At 30.1% G+C, this 16,881-nt stretch overlaps 2 protein-coding genes across 2 annotated transcripts; both read left to right on the top strand.

Moving 5' to 3' along the window:
* Positions 1-48: 48 nt before the first annotated feature.
* Positions 49-4,723, top strand: LOC135131800 (sialin-like). The gene is made up of 5 exons (XM_064059651.1): positions 49-176; positions 3,405-3,853; positions 3,895-4,197; positions 4,245-4,483; positions 4,532-4,723. Exons 1-5 carry the CDS (start codon positions 49-51, stop codon positions 4,721-4,723), a joined length of 1,311 nt encoding a protein of 436 aa, XP_063915721.1.
* Positions 4,724-10,133: 5,410 nt separating this feature from the next.
* Positions 10,134-11,886, top strand: LOC135132860 (sialin-like). Its single transcript, XM_064061074.1, has 4 exons — positions 10,134-10,932; positions 10,974-11,276; positions 11,324-11,562; positions 11,611-11,886. Exons 1-4 carry the CDS (start codon positions 10,182-10,184, stop codon positions 11,800-11,802), a joined length of 1,485 nt encoding a protein of 494 aa, XP_063917144.1. The 5' UTR covers positions 10,134-10,181; the 3' UTR covers positions 11,803-11,886.
* Positions 11,887-16,881: the final 4,995 nt, after the last annotated feature.

The raw sequence follows: 16,881 nt of genomic DNA, 5'->3' as shown, positions 1-16,881 counted from the left end.
CTTCGGTCTCGATACGCTTTCCGCGGAAGTTTTTATACTGATATCCATATGACTTGGATTATCCTAGTGGTACCGTTCGACGAGCTAACCGAATCAGTACCTGGTACCATCGCTAATAACATAATCAACGGCAACCTTCGTTTCCTACTTCTTGGGGGCTCCATATACCATGGAAAGTAAATCTCGATTTTCAGTTTTTATATTTCTCAATTTTCCGATGTTTCAGTTTTACGTTTTATCAATGTTACGATTTTTAAATATTTTTTTCAATTTTTGACTTTTATAAACTCTCAATTTTTCGATTTTTCGATTAATGGATATTTTGTTTTCCCCATTTCTTGAATTTGGACTGCCTCGATTTTTCAGTTTTTCAATTCTTCATTTTTTCGATTTTTCAGGTTTTCTTTCATTTTTCAATTTTTCAGTTTTTGAATTTTACGATTTTCAGTTTTCGATTTCTCAATTTTCCGATGTTTCAATTTTACGCTTTTCCAATTTTTCTCCTCTTAGATTTTACGATTTTTAAATATTTCGAACTTTTTAACGTTTTGTTTTTTCGACTTTACTTTTTTGAGTTTTTGATTTGTCTATTTTTCAATTGTTTAATTTCTCAGTTTTTGGCTATTTCAGTTTTTCCATTCTTCAGTTTTTCTTTCATTTTTCAATTTTTCGAAATTCCAGTTTTGGAGTTTTTCAATTTCTCAATTTTTCAATTTTTCGATTTTCAATTTTCCGCTGTTTCAGTGATTTTTATTAAATTTTTCGAATTTGACTTTTGTAAACTCCAGTTTTTAGATTTTTCATTTCTTCAATTCTTCAATTTTTCAATTTTTTCGGTTTTTGATTTTTCAATATTTCAATTTTTTATTTTCTCATTTGGATATTTCAATTTTGAGATTTTTCAGTTTTTCCATTCTTCAGTTGTTCTTTCGATTTTACAATTTCCCAATTTTTCAAGTTCTCGATTTTCAGATTTCGGATGTTTCAGTTACGTTTTTTCAATTTTTCTCATCTTCAATTTTACGATTTATAAATATTTCAATTTTTCGATTTTTGACTTTTCTAAATTCTCAATTTTCCCATTTCTTGACTTTCGACTGTTTCGATTTTCTAGTTTTTCAATTCTTCAATTTTTAGATTTTTCAGGTTTCTGATTTTTCAAGTTTTGGATTTTTCAAATTTTCCATTCTTCAGTTTTTCGTCCATATTTCAGTTTTTCGATATTTCAGTTTTGGGATTTTTCAATATTTCGATTCTTCAACTTTTCCATTTTTGACTTCTGGATTTTTCGATGTGTCAATTTTTTTACTTTTTTGATTTTTCAGTTTTCCGATTTTTAAATTTTAGATTTTTCGATTTCACGATTTTCAGTTTTCGATTTCTCAATTTTCCGATGTTTCAATTTTACGTTTTTCCAAGTTTTCAATTGTTTAATTTCTCAGGTTTTGGATGTTTCAGTTTTGAGATTTTTCAGTTTTTCCATTCTTCAGTTGTTCTTTCGATTTTACAATTTCCTAATTTTTCAAGATCTCGATTTTCAGATTTCCGGTGTTTCAGTTACGTTTTTTCAATTTTTCTCATCTTCAATTTTACGATTTATAAATATTTCAATTTTTCGATTTTTGACTTTTCTAAATTCTCAATTTTCCCATTTCTTGACTTTCGACCGTTTCGATTTTCCAGTTTTTCAATTCTTCAATTTTTAGATTTTTCAAGTTTCTGATTTTTCGATTTTTGGATTTTTTGAAGGTTTCAATTATTCGACTTCACTTTTTTTGATTTTTCAATTTCTCAATTTTTTAGATTCTCAGCTTTTGGATATTTCAGTTTTGGGATTTTTCAATATTTCGATTTTTGACTTCAGGATTTTTCGATGTGTCGATTTTTTTACTTTTTCGATTTTTAAATTTTAGATTTTTCGATTTCTCGATTTTTTACTTCACTTCTTGGATATTTCAGTTATTCAATTTTTGGAAATTTCTAATGTTTCGATTTTTTAGTTTTAACTTTTCGTTTTTTCTACTTTGGCTTAATTCGGTTTCTCAATCATTCGGCTTGTCAACTTCGCGATTTTTCGATTTTTTACTTTTCGGATTTTCGGTTTTTCGATTTTCCAGTTTTTTGATGTTTCGATTTTTCAGTTATTCGATTTTTCAATTTTTCGATTTTTTAAATTTTGAAGTTCCGATTTTTCGATATTTCGTTTTTCGGTTTATAAATTTTAGATTTTCAAATTTTTTGAAGCTGAAAATCGAAAAATCGAAACATCCATAAATTGAAAAACTGAAACGTCGAGAAGTCCAAAAATATGGAGAAATACCCCAAAATCGAAAATCCAAGTTAAACATTGAAAAATTGAAAAACTGAAAAACCAAAAATTTTTAAAAATCTAAAACTTGAAAAACCGGAAAATCAAAAACTGAAAAATCGAAAGGTCGGGAAATCGAAACATGGAAATATTGAAAAATCTACATTTAAAAATTGGAAAATTGAAGAACTGAAAAATCGAAAAAAAATTGATTAGAAGGTTCAGAAATCGAAAAATTGAGAAACCGAAAAGTCGAAATATGGAAAAATTGAAAAATCGAGAAAAATTGATGAATCTAAAAATTGGGAAATCTAAAAGTTGGAAAATTGAAAAATCAAAAAACTGAAACATCGAGAAATAAAAAAATTCCAACCTGAAATCAAGAACAATTGAAAAATCTAAAACTTAAAACACCGATAAACCGAAAAATTGAAAAACCGATAATCACAACATCAAAAAATCGAAAAACTGCAAAATCAAAAATTTTAAAAACCAAAAAATTAAAAAACCGAAGAATGAAAAACTGAGAAGTCGAAAAGTCGTAAGATAGGAAAATCGAAACATCAAAAGACTGAAAAATCTAACATTTAAAAATTAGAAAACTTACAATATAGGGAATTGGAGATTTGAAAAATTGAAATGTCGAGAAATGGAAATATAAAAAAAATCGAAAAAGCAGAAAATCCAGAAATCGAAAAAGTAAAAAACCTTAATGGAGAAATTGAACAGTCGATTTTTCCTTTCTCGGTTTTTAAATTTTAGACTTTCAAATTTTTCAATTTTTCGATTTTTTTAATTTTTTGGTTTCAATTTCTTGACATACTTGTTTTTCATTTTTTTTTCTCACTGTTAATATCATACAGTGTATCAAATTTAAGACGTTTTGCTAGTATAAAACACAATTAAAGAATTAGTAAAACCATCTAAATATGTACCAAAAATGTTCACTTATTCATTACAAAATCCGACCAAACAACGACAGAAATGTAAGCAGAATAGAGCACGTGAATGAAAATTTTTACCACTGACCCTACACGCGAACGAAGGAGCTCTCAAGGGCATACGTATGGGGTTACTTGATAACACCCCTTCTCAGTGGATTGGTCTCCGACAAAAAAGGAGGAAAGTATTTTGTCTCGATTCCGATATTAGTTATAAGCGTGATAAAAGTGATAACACCCCCCATGCTAAGTGGCAGCGATTCAGACTTCTACATATTATTCACGTGGTATTTTCTTATCGGTGCGGGTGCTGCGATGGTTGCTTGCGGCATTAACTCGATTCTAGCACATTGGACACCAGTCGAAGAGAGAGGAAGATTGGGTTCTTTGGCTTATTGTGGAACACAGTTCGCTGTTACGTTCCACAGCGAAATTCCCGACAACTTCATCCTAGCAACGAACTTGTGGAACACACCTTTTTACATATACAGTGCTTTGGGATTAATCTGGTCTGTCTCCTTTCTGTTCCTCGGGTCTTCGCACTACCACATTAGAAAGCATGGCATGCATCAATCAGAACTGCAGTATCTCCAGGACAAGCTGCGTAAGATTTTAAATTTGAACGGCTTCGATGTCTCGTTTCAGAACACATAAAAGATTTTAACAGACAACGAGTACCCTGGCTGAAAATAGCGACGTCGGCTCCTTTATGGGCACTAATCATCATTAATATGGGACACATATGGATCTGGACCGCGATGATCACCAACCTTCCTTTCTACTTAAGATACGTGCTGTTCTTCAGCAACGAAAAAACCATGGGCTATGCTTGTCTGGCTTATATGTCTCTGTCTTGTTGTACGTTGATGTGTGGATTTTTCTCAGATTTTTTGACAAGTCGAAAATACATACAGACCAGGACTTTGCGCAAGGTCTACACTACTTTCGGTAACATCAAACAATGTAGAGGTTTTAGCTGAAACAAAAACTTGTAGGTGCTATGGGACCGGCAGTTTTTCTTCTAACGGCTGCCTATACTGGTTGCCATAGGACAGAGGCGGTTTTTATGTTTGTTATAGGGATGTCGTTCATGGGTTTCTACTTCGGTGGTACCAAAATCAACACGTTGGAGATTGCACCAAATTTCAGTGGAACGGTCATTGGTTTGGTGAATATGTTTGAAAGTGTCCCTCTTTTAGTGCTGCCGATAGTGGAACGCATCGTTTCACCCACTGTCAGAATAGACGAGTGTCTAAATCGTCTTCTAATATTAAATTTTTAGAACGTGTTACACGAGAAAAAACTGCTGTTCTGGATACACTTGGCTGTGCTTGCTGTCACAAATATGTTCTTCACGTTATTTGGGTCTGTGGATGTTCAATCGTGGGATTCTGAGGAGGTTGAGGAAGAACAAGAAATGGAACATTTTTATACGTACCCTACTGCAACTCTCGCACCACGACCTTCTGATTAGCATACCCAATAAATACTTTTGTACCTTCCTTCGTTTAAAACTGATAATTTTAATAAAAACTATCATGAAAAAATAATCAGTTAACGAGATTTTTATTGAGGATATAGGTGCACCTAAACTGAAGCAGTACTGGGATCAGGTAATTTTGATAACGAGATGGCAAACTCGCGTTAGTGATAACAGAACACCGATCAGTACTTTTCTAATTCTTTGCGAGGAAATTATAGTCTGCTGAGGGACTATTCACACTTTTGAAGCAAAAAAAGTACTGTCTAAAAATCGCCGGTACGATTGGGACGAAGCCACCCAATACGCTTTCCACGGAGGTTTTCATACTGATATCCACATGAGTTGCATTATCCTAGTTGTACCATTCGACGAGCAAGCCAAATCAGTACCAATAACATAATCAACGGCATTCTTCGTTTCCTACTTCTGGGGGCTCCATACCATGAAAGTAATCTTGGCTTCTCGTTATGGGTTTCATGGGTACTTGCTACTGTGGCATGAAAGTGAACGCTAGGATTTGCCTCCGAACGTCGTCGGTACTCTCATGGCTAGGAAGTCAGGAAGCAACGGAAAGTGGAGAATGGAGAAGAAGAATAAAGAGGAAAAGTGGGTGCGCAACAATATTTCTGGCACATTCTTAACCTTACATTTAAAACAATATAACTTGATAAGAAAAATTGAGGGAATTTTAATTTAATAGATTTTCATGACCAACCCAAGTCCCTTGGGAACTTGTTTGATCTACAGACCAGAGCGCACTCAGGCCAATGTCGACTCTAAGCGTTCAGAAACGGTTAACCGGTTTCGACAATAATTTCTACGGGAAAGAATTGCTTGATCAGACTTTACTATAATGAATAATCCGGGGTGAATTTTTATCTTCGACATTGAGATTTTTTCGGCATTGCGATTTCTAGCTTTTTCAACTTTCGAATTCTCAATTTTTCGAAATTTTAGTTTATTATTGCATTTTTGGGTTTTATAATGCCTCAATTTTTCAATCTCTCGATTTTCAGTTTTTATATTTCTCAATTTTCCGATGTTTCAATTTTACGTTTTTCCAATTTTTCTCCTCTTAGATTTTACGATTTTTAAATATTTCGAACTTTTTAAGGTTTTGTTTTTTCGACTTCACTTTTTTGAGTTTTTGATTTGTCAATTTGTCAATTGTTTAATTTCTCAGTTTTTTGCTATTTCAGTTTTGAGATTTTTCAGTTTTTCCATTCTTCAGTTTTCCTTTCATTTTTCAATTTTTCGAAATTCTTGTTTTGGGATTTTTTCAATTTCTCAATTTTTCAATTTTTCGATTTTCAATTTTCCGCTGTTTCAGTGTTGTTTCTTAAATTTATCGAATTTGACTTTTATAAACTCCAGTTTTTAGATTTTTCAGTTCTTCAATTCTTCAATTTTACTATTTTTTCGGTTTTTGATTCTTCAATTTTTTATTTTCTCATTTGGATATTTCAGTTTTTTCATTCTTCAATTTTTCATTCAATTTTCAAATTTTCTAAATTTCAGATTATTTATTATTCGATTTTTCGATTTTACAATTTCCCAATTTTTCAAGTTCTCGATTTTCAGATTTCCGATGTTTCAGTTACGTTTTTTCAATTTTTCTCCTCTTCAATTTTACGATTTATAAATATTTCAATTTTTCGATTTTTGACTTTTCTAAATTCTCAATTTTTCCATTTCTTGACTTTCGACTGTTTCGATTTTCCAGTTTTTCAATTCTTCAATTTTTAGATTTTTCAGGTTTCTGATTTTTCAATTTTTGGATTTTTTAGATTCATAATTTCTACGGGAAAGAATTGCTTGATCCGACTTTACTACAATCAATAATCCGCGTTGAATTTTTATCCTCGACATTGAGATTTTTTCGGCTTTGCGATTTCTAGCTTTTTCAACTTTCGAATTCTCAATTTTTCGAAATTTTAGTTTTGGAATTTTTGGATTGTATAATGCCTCAATTTTTCAATCTCTCAAATTTTCAGTTTTTATATTTCTCAATTTTCCGATGTTTCAGTTTTACGTTTTTTCAATGTTACAATTTTAAATATTTTTTTCAATTTTTGACTTTTATAAACTCTCAATTTTTCGATTTTTCAATTAATGTTTTCCCATTTCTTGATTCTGCAATGTCTCGATTTTTCAGTTTTTCAATTCTTCACTTTTTCGATTTTTCAGGTTTTTTTTCATTTTTCAATTTTACGATTTTCAGTTTCTGATTTCTCAATTTTCCGATGTTTCAATTTTACGTTTTTCCAATTTTTCTCCTCTTAGATTTTAAGATTTTTTCGGCTTTGCGATTTCTAGCTTTTTCAAATTTCGAATTCTCAATTTTTCGAAATTGTAGTTTTGAAATATTTCAGTTTTTCATTTCTTTATTTTTTCGATTTTTCAGGTTTTTGGTTTTTCAATTTTTCCATTTTTTAAGGTTTCGATCTTTCAATTTCATTTTTTTGATTTTTCGGTTTCTCAATTTTTCAATTTTTTACTTTCTCAGTTTTTGGATATTTTAGTTTTGGGGTTTTTCAGTTTTTCGTTCATCTTTCAATTTTTCGAAACTTCAGTTTATTATATTTATATTACCTATTCAATTTTTCGATTTTACTGTTTTTCAAATTCACGATTTTCAATTTTCGATTTTTCAATTTTCTGATGTTTCAATTTTACGTTTTTCCAATTTTTTGCTCTTCAATTTTATAATTTTCAAATATTTTGATTTTTCATTTCTTCATTTTTTTTAAGTTTTTGACTTTTCAATTTTCGAAATTTTTAGGGTTTTGATTTTTCGATTTCACTTTTTTGAATTGATTTCTCAATTTTTCAATTGTTTAATTTCTCAGTTTTTGGATATTTCAGTTTTGAGATTTTTCAGTTTTTCTTTCATTTTTCAATTTTCCGATGTTTCAGTTTTGTTTTTGCAGTTTTTCAAATTTAACTTTTATAAACTCCAGTTTTTCGATTTTTCATTTCTACAATTCTTCAATTTTACTATTTTTTAGGTTTTTGATTTCTAAATTTTTCAATTTTTTATTTCAGTTTTGAGATTTTTTAGTTTCTCCATTTTTAGGTTTTCGGATTATTTATTATACGATTTTTCGATTTTCCAATTTTCCAATTTTTTAATTTCTCGATTCTCAACTTTCCGCTGTTTCAGTTTTACGTTTTTTCAATTTTTCTCTTATACAATTTTACGATTTTTCGATTTTTGACTTTTCTAAATTCTCAATTTTTCGATTTTTCACCCATTTCTTGACTTTGGACTGTTTCGATTATCCATCTTATAATTCTTCAATTTTTCGATTTTTCAAGTTTCCGATTTTTCAATTTTTCGACTTCACTTTTTTAATTTTCCGGTTTCTCGATTTTTTAGATTCTCAGCTTTTGGACATTTCAGTTTTGGGATTTTTCACTTTTTCCATTGTTCAGTTTTTCTTTCATTTTTCAGTTTTGGGATTTTTCAATATTTCGATTTTTGACTTCTGCATATTTCGATGTGTCGCTTTTTTTACTTTTTTGATTTTTCAGTTTTTCGATTTTTAAATTTTAAACTTCTCGATTTATCGATCTTTTGATTTTTTGGTTTTTCGATGTTTCGATTTTTCAGTTATTTTTGAAGCCGAAAGTCGAAAAATCGAAAGCGACTATCAAAAAATCGAAACATCGAAAAATTGAAAAGTTAAGGAGTCGAAAAATATCGAAAAATCCAAAAGTTAAAAATTGAAAAATTGAAAATTTAAAACTGAAAAAAATCGATAGAGAAAGCGAAAAATTGAAAAATCGGAAAACTGAAAAATCAAAAATTTAAAAATAAGAAAAATGAAATAGAGATATTGAAGAACCGAACAATCGAGAAATCGAAAAATTTAAAATTTAAAAATTTGAAAAATTAAAATATGGAAAAATTGAAGACTGAAAAATTTAAAAATCGGAAAATTGAAATATAAAAAAAATCTAAAAATCGGAATATCCAGAAATCGAAAAGTCGAAATATCGAAAAATTGGACAGTCGAGAAAAATTGAAGTATCTAAAAACCGAAAAATCCCAAAACTAAAACATCAAAAAATTGAGAAATCTAAAAATTGGAAAATTGGAAAATCAAAAAACTGGAACATCGAGTAATTAAAAAATTCCAAACTAAAATCAGGAAAAATCGAAAAATCTAAAACTTGAAAAGTTGAAAAACTGGAAAACCGCGGAATCAAAACATCGAAAAATTGAGTAAACAGAAAATTCGAGACGTCGAAAAATCGGGAAATCGAAAAGTTGAAAATGACAAATTGAAAACTAAAAATTACAAAAAATTTAAAAGTAAAAATCGATAAATTGAAGAATTCCAAAACAGAAATGGCGAAAAATTGGGAAATTGGAAAATTGAAAAATCGAAAGATCCAAAAATTGAAAAAACTCGACAAATCGAGAAATTGAACAGTCGAGAAGTCGAAAAATATCGAAAAATAAAAATATTCTAAAATGGAAAAATCCGAAAGTTAAAAAATGAAAAATTTAAAATTTTAAAAATATCGATAAATAGAGAAGTCGAAAAATTGAAAAATCGAAAAACTAAAAAATCTGAAATTTTAAAAATCGAAAAATAAAAAATCAAGAACGCAAAAACATCAAAAAACTGAAAAATCTACCATTTAATAATTTGAAAAATTAAGACAGAAATATTGAAGAACTGAAAAATCGAAAAATCGAGAAATCGAGAAATTGAAATACCAAAAAATCGATAAAAGCAGAAAATCCAAAAATCGAGAAAGTGAAAAATGAAAAAAAACTAAAGAAGCTTAAATCTGAAAAATCCCGAAACTACAACATCAAAAAATTGATTAATCTAAAAATTAGAAAATTAAAAAACCGGAAAATCAAAAAGAACTAAATTTAAAAAATCGAAAATTTGAAAAATTGGAAAATTGGGGAGTCAAAAAACCAAAAGAGGATAAATTGAAGAATTTCAAAACTGTAAAGCGAGAAATCAAAAAATCGAAATATCCAAAAATTGAAAAACTGAAACATCGAGTATTAGAGAAATTGAAAAGTCGATTTTTTCTTTCTCGGTTTTTAGATTTTCAAATTTTTTAATTTTTCGATTTTCCAAAACATAAAATAATCATTTTTTTCCGAAAAAAATAGTTGCATTTCAAAATTGAGTGAAACATGTGACATGTCATATTATATTTGTAAATAAAACCAGGTAAATGTCTACCAAAAATATTCACTTATTCATTTTAAAATCCGATCAAACAACGATTTCTCGCAGAAATTGTAGTCCAAACGCTTAGAGTCGACACTTGCTTGAACGCGCTCTGGTCTGTAGCTCAAACAAGTTCTCAAGTCTCGATTATTTTTTAATATCGCAGTGGCATAGCGTCTTGACAAGAATTTATTTTATGTCAGTTTATCATCAGTTTATCTCCACATTCATCTGAAATTTGCAGTATGCCACTGAATTTAACGCGATGTAAATGTACCGTCATTCCTTATCGTTACGTAACAGCGTTCCTACTCGGCACCGCCACCATTGTTTACTTCCTCATGTTTGTCAGCTTCATGAGAGCTTTTAGACACCTGCATCCAAAGAGCCCGTACTACAACAGCAGTTATAGTATTAACTGCACATTCGACAGAAATGTAAGCAGAATAGAGCACGTGAATGAAAATTTTTACCACTGGCCCTCCACGCGCACGAGGGAGCTCTCAAGGGCATACGTATGGGGTTACTTGATAACACCCCTTCTCAGCGGATTGGTCTCCGACAGAAAAGGAGGAAAATATTTTGTCTCGATTCCGATATTAGTTATAAGCGTGATAGAAGTGATAGCACCCTCCATGCTAAGTGGCAGCGATTCAGACTTCTACATATTATTCACGTGGTATTTTCTTATCGGTGCGGGTGCTGCGATGGTTGCTTGCGGCATTAACTCGATTCTAGCACATTGGACACCAGTCGAAGAGAGAGGAAGATTGGGTTCTTTGGCTTATTGTGGAACACAGTTCGCTGTTACGTTCCACAGCGAAATTCCCGACAACTTCATCCTAGCAACGAACTTGTGGAACACACCTTTTTACATATACAGTGCTTTGGGATTAATCTGGTCTGTCTCCTTTCTGTTCCTCGGATCTTCGCACTACCACATTAGAAAGCATGGCATGCATCAATCAGAACTGCAGTATCTCCAGGACAAGCTGCGTAAGATTTTAAATTTGAACGGCTTCGATGTCTCGTTTCAGAACACATAAAAGATTTTAACAGACAACGAGTACCCTGGCTGAAAATAGCGACGTCGGGTCCTTTATGGGCACTAATCATCATTAATATGGGACACATATGGATCTGGACCGCGATGATCACCAACCTTCCTTTCTATTTAAGATACGTGCTGTTCTTCAGCAACGAAAAAACCATGGGCTATGCTTGTCTGGCTTATATGTCTCTGTCTTGTTGTACGTTGATGTGTGGATTTTTCTCAGATTTTTTGACAAGTCGAAAATACATACAGACCAGGACTTTGCGCAAGGTCTACACTACTTTCGGTAACATCAAGCAATGTAGAGGTTTTAGCTGAAACAAAAACTTGTAGGTGCTATGGGACCGGCAGTTTTTCTTCTAACGGCTGCCTATACTGGTTGCCATAGGACAGAGGCGGTTTTTATGTTTGTTATAGGGATGTCGTTCATGGGTTTCTACTTCGGTGGTACCAAAATCAACACGTTGGAGCTTGCACCAAATTTCAGTGGAACGGTTATTGGTTTGGTGAATATGTTTGAAAGTGTCCCTCTTTTAGTGCTGCCGATAGTGGAACGCATCGTTTCACCCACTGTCAGAATAGACGAGTGTCTAAATCGTCTTCTAATATTAAATTTTTAGAACGTGTTACACGAGAAAAAACTGCTATTCTGGATACACTTGGCTGTGCTTGCTGTCACAAATATGTTCTTCACGTTATTTGGGTCTGTGGATGTTCAATCGTGGGATTCTGAGGAGGTTGAGGAAGAACAAGAAATGGAACATTTTTATTCGTATCCTACTGCAACTCTCGCACCACGACCTTCTGATTAGCATACCCAATAAATACTTTTGTACCTTCCTTCGTTTAAAACTGATAATTTTAATAAAAACTATCATGAAAAAATAATCAGTTAACGAGATTTTTATTGAGGATATAGGTGCACCTAAACTGAAGCAGTACTGGGATCAGGTAATTTTGATAACGAGATGGCAAACTCGCGTTAGTGATAACAGAACACCGATCAGTACTTTTCTAATTCTTTGCGAGGAAATTATAGTCTGCTGAGGGACTATTCACACTTTTGAAGCAAAAAAAGTACTGTCTAAACATCGCCGGTACGATTGGGACGAAGCCACCCAATACGCTTTCCACGGAGGTTTTCATACTGATATCCACATGAGTTGCATTATCCTAGTTGTACCATTAGACGAGCAAGCCAAATCAGTACCAATAACATAATCAACGGCATTCTTCGTTTCCTACTTCTGGGGGCTCCATACCATGAAAGTAATCTTGGCTTCTCGTTATGGGTTTCATGGGTACTTGCTACTGTGGCATGAAAGTGAACGCTAGGATTTGCCTCCGAACGTCGTCGGTACTCTCATGGCTAGGAAGTCAGGAAGCAACGGAAAGTGGAGAATGGAGAAGAAGAATAAAGAGGAAAAGTGGGTGCGCAACAATATTTCTGGCACATTCTTAACCTTACATTTAAAACAATATAACTTGATAAGAAAAATTGAGGGAATTTTAATTTAATAGATTTTCATGACCAACCCAAGTCCCTTGGGAACTTGTTTGATCTACAGACCAGAGCGCACTCAGGCCAATGTCGACTCTAAGCGTTCAGAAACGGTTAACCGGTTTCGATCATAATTTCTACGGGAAAGAATTGCTTGATCAGACTTTACTATAATGAATAATCCGGGGTGAATTTTTATCTTCGACATTGAGATTTTTTCGGCTTTGCGATTTCTAGCTTTTTCAACTTTCGAATTCTCAATTTTTCGAAATTTTAGTTTATTATTGCATTTTTGGGTTTTATAATGCCTCAATTTTTCAATCTCTCGATTTTCAGTTTTTATATTTCTCAATTTTCCGATGTTTCAATTTTACGTTTTTCCAATTTTTCTCCTCTTAGATTTTACGATTTTTAAATATTTCGAACTTTTTAACGTTTTGTTTTTTCGACTTCACTTTTTTGAGTTTTTGATTTGTCAATTTGTCAATTGTTTAATTTCTCAGTTTTTTGCTATTTCAGTTTTGAGATTTTTCAGTTTTTCCATTCTTCAGTTTTCCTTTCATTTTTCAATTTTTCGAAATTCTTGTTTTGGGATTTTTTCAATTTCTCAATTTTTCAATTTTTCGATTTTCAATTTTCCGCTGTTTCAGTGTTGTTTCTTAAATTTATCGAATTTGACTTTTATAAACTCCAGTTTTTAGATTTTTCAGTTCTTCAATTCTTCAATTTTACTATTTTTTCGGTTTTTGATTCTTCAATTTTTTATTTTCTCATTTGGATATTTCAGTTTTTTCATTCTTCAATTTTTCATTCAATTTTCAAATTTTCTAAATTTCAGATTATTTATTATTCGATTTTTCGATTTTACAATTTCCCAATTTTTCAAGTTCTCGATTTTCAGATTTCCGATGTTTCAGTTACGTTTTTTCAATTTTTCTCCTCTTCAATTTTACGATTTATAAATATTTCAATTTTTCGATTTTTGACTTTTCTAAATTCTCAATTTTTCCATTTCTTGACTTTCGACTGTTTCGATTTTCCAGTTTTTCAATTCTTCAATTTTTAGATTTTTCAGGTTTCTGATTTTTCAATTTTTGGATTTTTTAGATTCATAATTTCTACGGGAAAGAATTGCTTGATCCGACTTTACTACAATCAATAATCCGCGTTGAATTTTTATCCTCGACATTGAGATTTTTTCGGCTTTGCGATTTCTAGCTTTTTCAACTTTCGAATTCTCAATTTTTCGAAATTTTAGTTTTGGAATTTTTGGATTGTATAATGCCTCAATTTTTCAATCTCTCAAATTTTCAGTTTTTATATTTCTCAATTTTCCGATGTTTCAGTTTTACGTTTTTTCAATGTTACAATTTTAAATATTTTTTTCAATTTTTGACTTTTATAAACTCTCAATTTTTCGATTTTTCAATTAATGTTTTCCCATTTCTTGATTCTGCAATGTCTCGATTTTTCAGTTTTTCAATTCTTCACTTTTTCGATTTTTCAGGTTTTTTTTCATTTTTCAATTTTACGATTTTCAGTTTCTGATTTCTCAATTTTCCGATGTTTCAATTTTACGTTTTTCCAATTTTTCTCCTCTTAGATTTTAAGATTTTTTCGGCTTTGCGATTTCTAGCTTTTTCAAATTTCGAATTCTCAATTTTTCGAAATTGTAGTTTTGAAATATTTCAGTTTTTCATTTCTTTATTTTTTCGATTTTTCAGGTTTTTGGTTTTTCAATTTTTCCATTTTTTAAGGTTTCGATCTTTCAATTTCATTTTTTTGATTTTTCGGTTTCTCAATTTTTCAATTTTTTACTTTCTCAGTTTTTGGATATTTTAGTTTTGGGGTTTTTCAGTTTTTCGTTCATCTTTCAATTTTTCGAAACTTCAGGTTATTATATTTATATTACCTATTCAATTTTTCGATTTTACTGTTTTTCAAATTCACGATTTTCAATTTTCGATTTTTCAATTTTCTGATGTTTCAATTTTACGTTTTTCCAATTTTTTGCTCTTCAATTTTATAATTTTCAAATATTTTGATTTTTCATTTCTTCATTTTTTTTAAGTTTTTGACTTTTCAATTTTCGAAATTTTTAGGGTTTTGATTTTTCGATTTCACTTTTTTGAATTGATTTCTCAATTTTTCAATTGTTTAATTTCTCAGTTTTTGGATATTTCAGTTTTGAGATTTTTCAGTTTTTCTTTCATTTTTCAATTTTCCGATGTTTCAGTTTTATGTTTTTGCAGTTTTTCAAATTTAACTTTTATAAACTCCAGTTTTTCGATTTTTCATTTCTACAATTCTTCAATTTTACTATTTTTTAGGTTTTTGATTTCTAAATTTTTCAATTTTTTATTTCAGTTTTGAGATTTTTTAGTTTCTCCATTTTTAGGTTTTCGGATTATTTATTATACGATTTTTCGATTTTACAATTTTCCAATTTTTTAATTTCTCGATTCTCAACTTTCCGCTGTTTCAGTTTTACGTTTTTTCAATTTTTCTCTTATACAATTTTACGATTTTTCGATTTTTGACTTTTCTAAATTCTCAATTTTTCGATTTTTCACCCATTTCTTGACTTTGGACTGTTTCGATTATCCATCTTATAATTCTTCAATTTTTCGATTTTTCAAGTTTCCGATTTTTCAATTTTTCGACTTCACTTTTTTAATTTTCCGGTTTCTCGATTTTTTAGATTCTCAGCTTTTGGACATTTCAGTTTTGGGATTTTTCACTTTTTCCATTGTTCAGTTTTTCTTTCATTTTTCAGTTTTGGGATTTTTCAATATTTCGATTTTTGACTTCTGCATATTTCGATGTGTCGCTTTTTTTACTTTTTTGATTTTTCAGTTTTTCGATTTTTAAATTTTAAACTTCTCGATTTATCGATCTTTTGATTTTTTGATTTCTTGGTTTTTCGATGTTTCGATTTTTCAGTTATTTTTGAAGCCGAAAGTCGAAAAATCGAAAGCGACTATCAAAAAATCGAAACATCGAAAAATTGAAAAGTCAAGGAGTCGAAAAATATCGAAAAATCCAAAAGTTAAAAATTGAAAAATTGAAAATTTAAAACTGAAAAAAATCGATAGAGAAAGCGAAAAATTGAAAAATCGGAAAACTGAAAAATCAAAAATTTAAAAATAAGAAAAATGAAATAGAGATATTGAAGAACCGAACAATCGAGAAATCGAAAAATTTAAAATTTAAAAATTTGAAAAATTAAAATATGGAAAAATTGAAGACTGAAAAATTTAAAAATCGGAAAATTGAAATATAAAAAAAATCTAAAAATCGGAATATCCAGAAATCGAAAAGTCGAAATATCGAAAAATTGGACAGTCGAGAAAAATTGAAGTATGTAAAAACCGAAAAATCCCAAGACTAAAACATCAAAAAATTGAGAAATCTAAAAATTGGAAAATTGGAAAATCAAAAAACTGGAACATCGAGAAATTAAAAAATTCCAAACTAAAATCAGGAAAAATCGAAAAATCTAAAACTTGAAAAGTTGAAAAACTGGAAAACCGCGGAATCAAAACATCGAAAAATTGAATAAACAGAAAATTCGAGACGTCGAAAAATCGGGGAATCGAAAAGTTGAAAATGACAAATTGAAAACTAAAAATTACAAAAAATTTAAAAGTAAAAATCGATAAATTGAAGAATTCCAAAACAGAAATGGCGAAAAATTGGGAAATTGGAAAATTGAAAAATCGAAAGATCCAAAAATTGAAAAAACTCGACAAATCGAGAAATTGAACAGTCGAGAAGTCGAAAAATATCGAAAAATAAAAATATTCTAAAATGGAAAAATCCGAAAGTTAAAAAATGAAAAATTTAAAATTTTAAAAATATCGATAAATAGAGAAGTCGAAAAATTGAAAAATCGAAAAACTAAAAAATCTGAAATTTTAAAAATCGAAAAATAAAAAATCAAGAACGCAAAAACATCAAAAAACTGAAAAATCTACCATTTAATAATTTGAAAAATTAAGACAGAAATATTGAAGAACTGAAAAATCGAAAAATCGAGAAATCGAGAAATTGAAATACCAAAAAATCGAGAAAGTGAAAAATGAAAAAAAACTAAAGAAGCTTAAATCTGAAAAATCCCGAAACTAAAACATCAAAAAATTGATTAATCTAAAAATTAGAAAATTAAAAAAACGGAAAATCAAAAAGAACTAAATTTAAAAAATCGAAAATTTGAAAAATTGGAAAATTGGGGAGTCAAAAAACCTAAAGAGGATAAATTGAAGAATTTCAAAACTGTAAAGCGAGAAATCAAAAAATCGAAATATCCAAAAATTGAAAAACTGAAACATCGAGTATTAGAGAAATTGAAAAGTCGATTTTTTCTTTCTCGGTGTTAGATATGTTAGAT

This window comes from Zophobas morio, unplaced genomic scaffold (genome assembly GCF_036711695.1).
Source record: "Zophobas morio isolate AGI-343-1 ecotype UQ-CSIRO unplaced genomic scaffold, CSIRO_AGI_Zmor_V1 ptg000021l, whole genome shotgun sequence".
In the NCBI taxonomy this organism is placed as follows: Eukaryota; Metazoa; Arthropoda; class Insecta; order Coleoptera; family Tenebrionidae; genus Zophobas; species Zophobas morio.
Note: the sequence above shows the minus strand (reverse complement) of the source record. Positions and strands in the feature narration are given on the sequence as shown.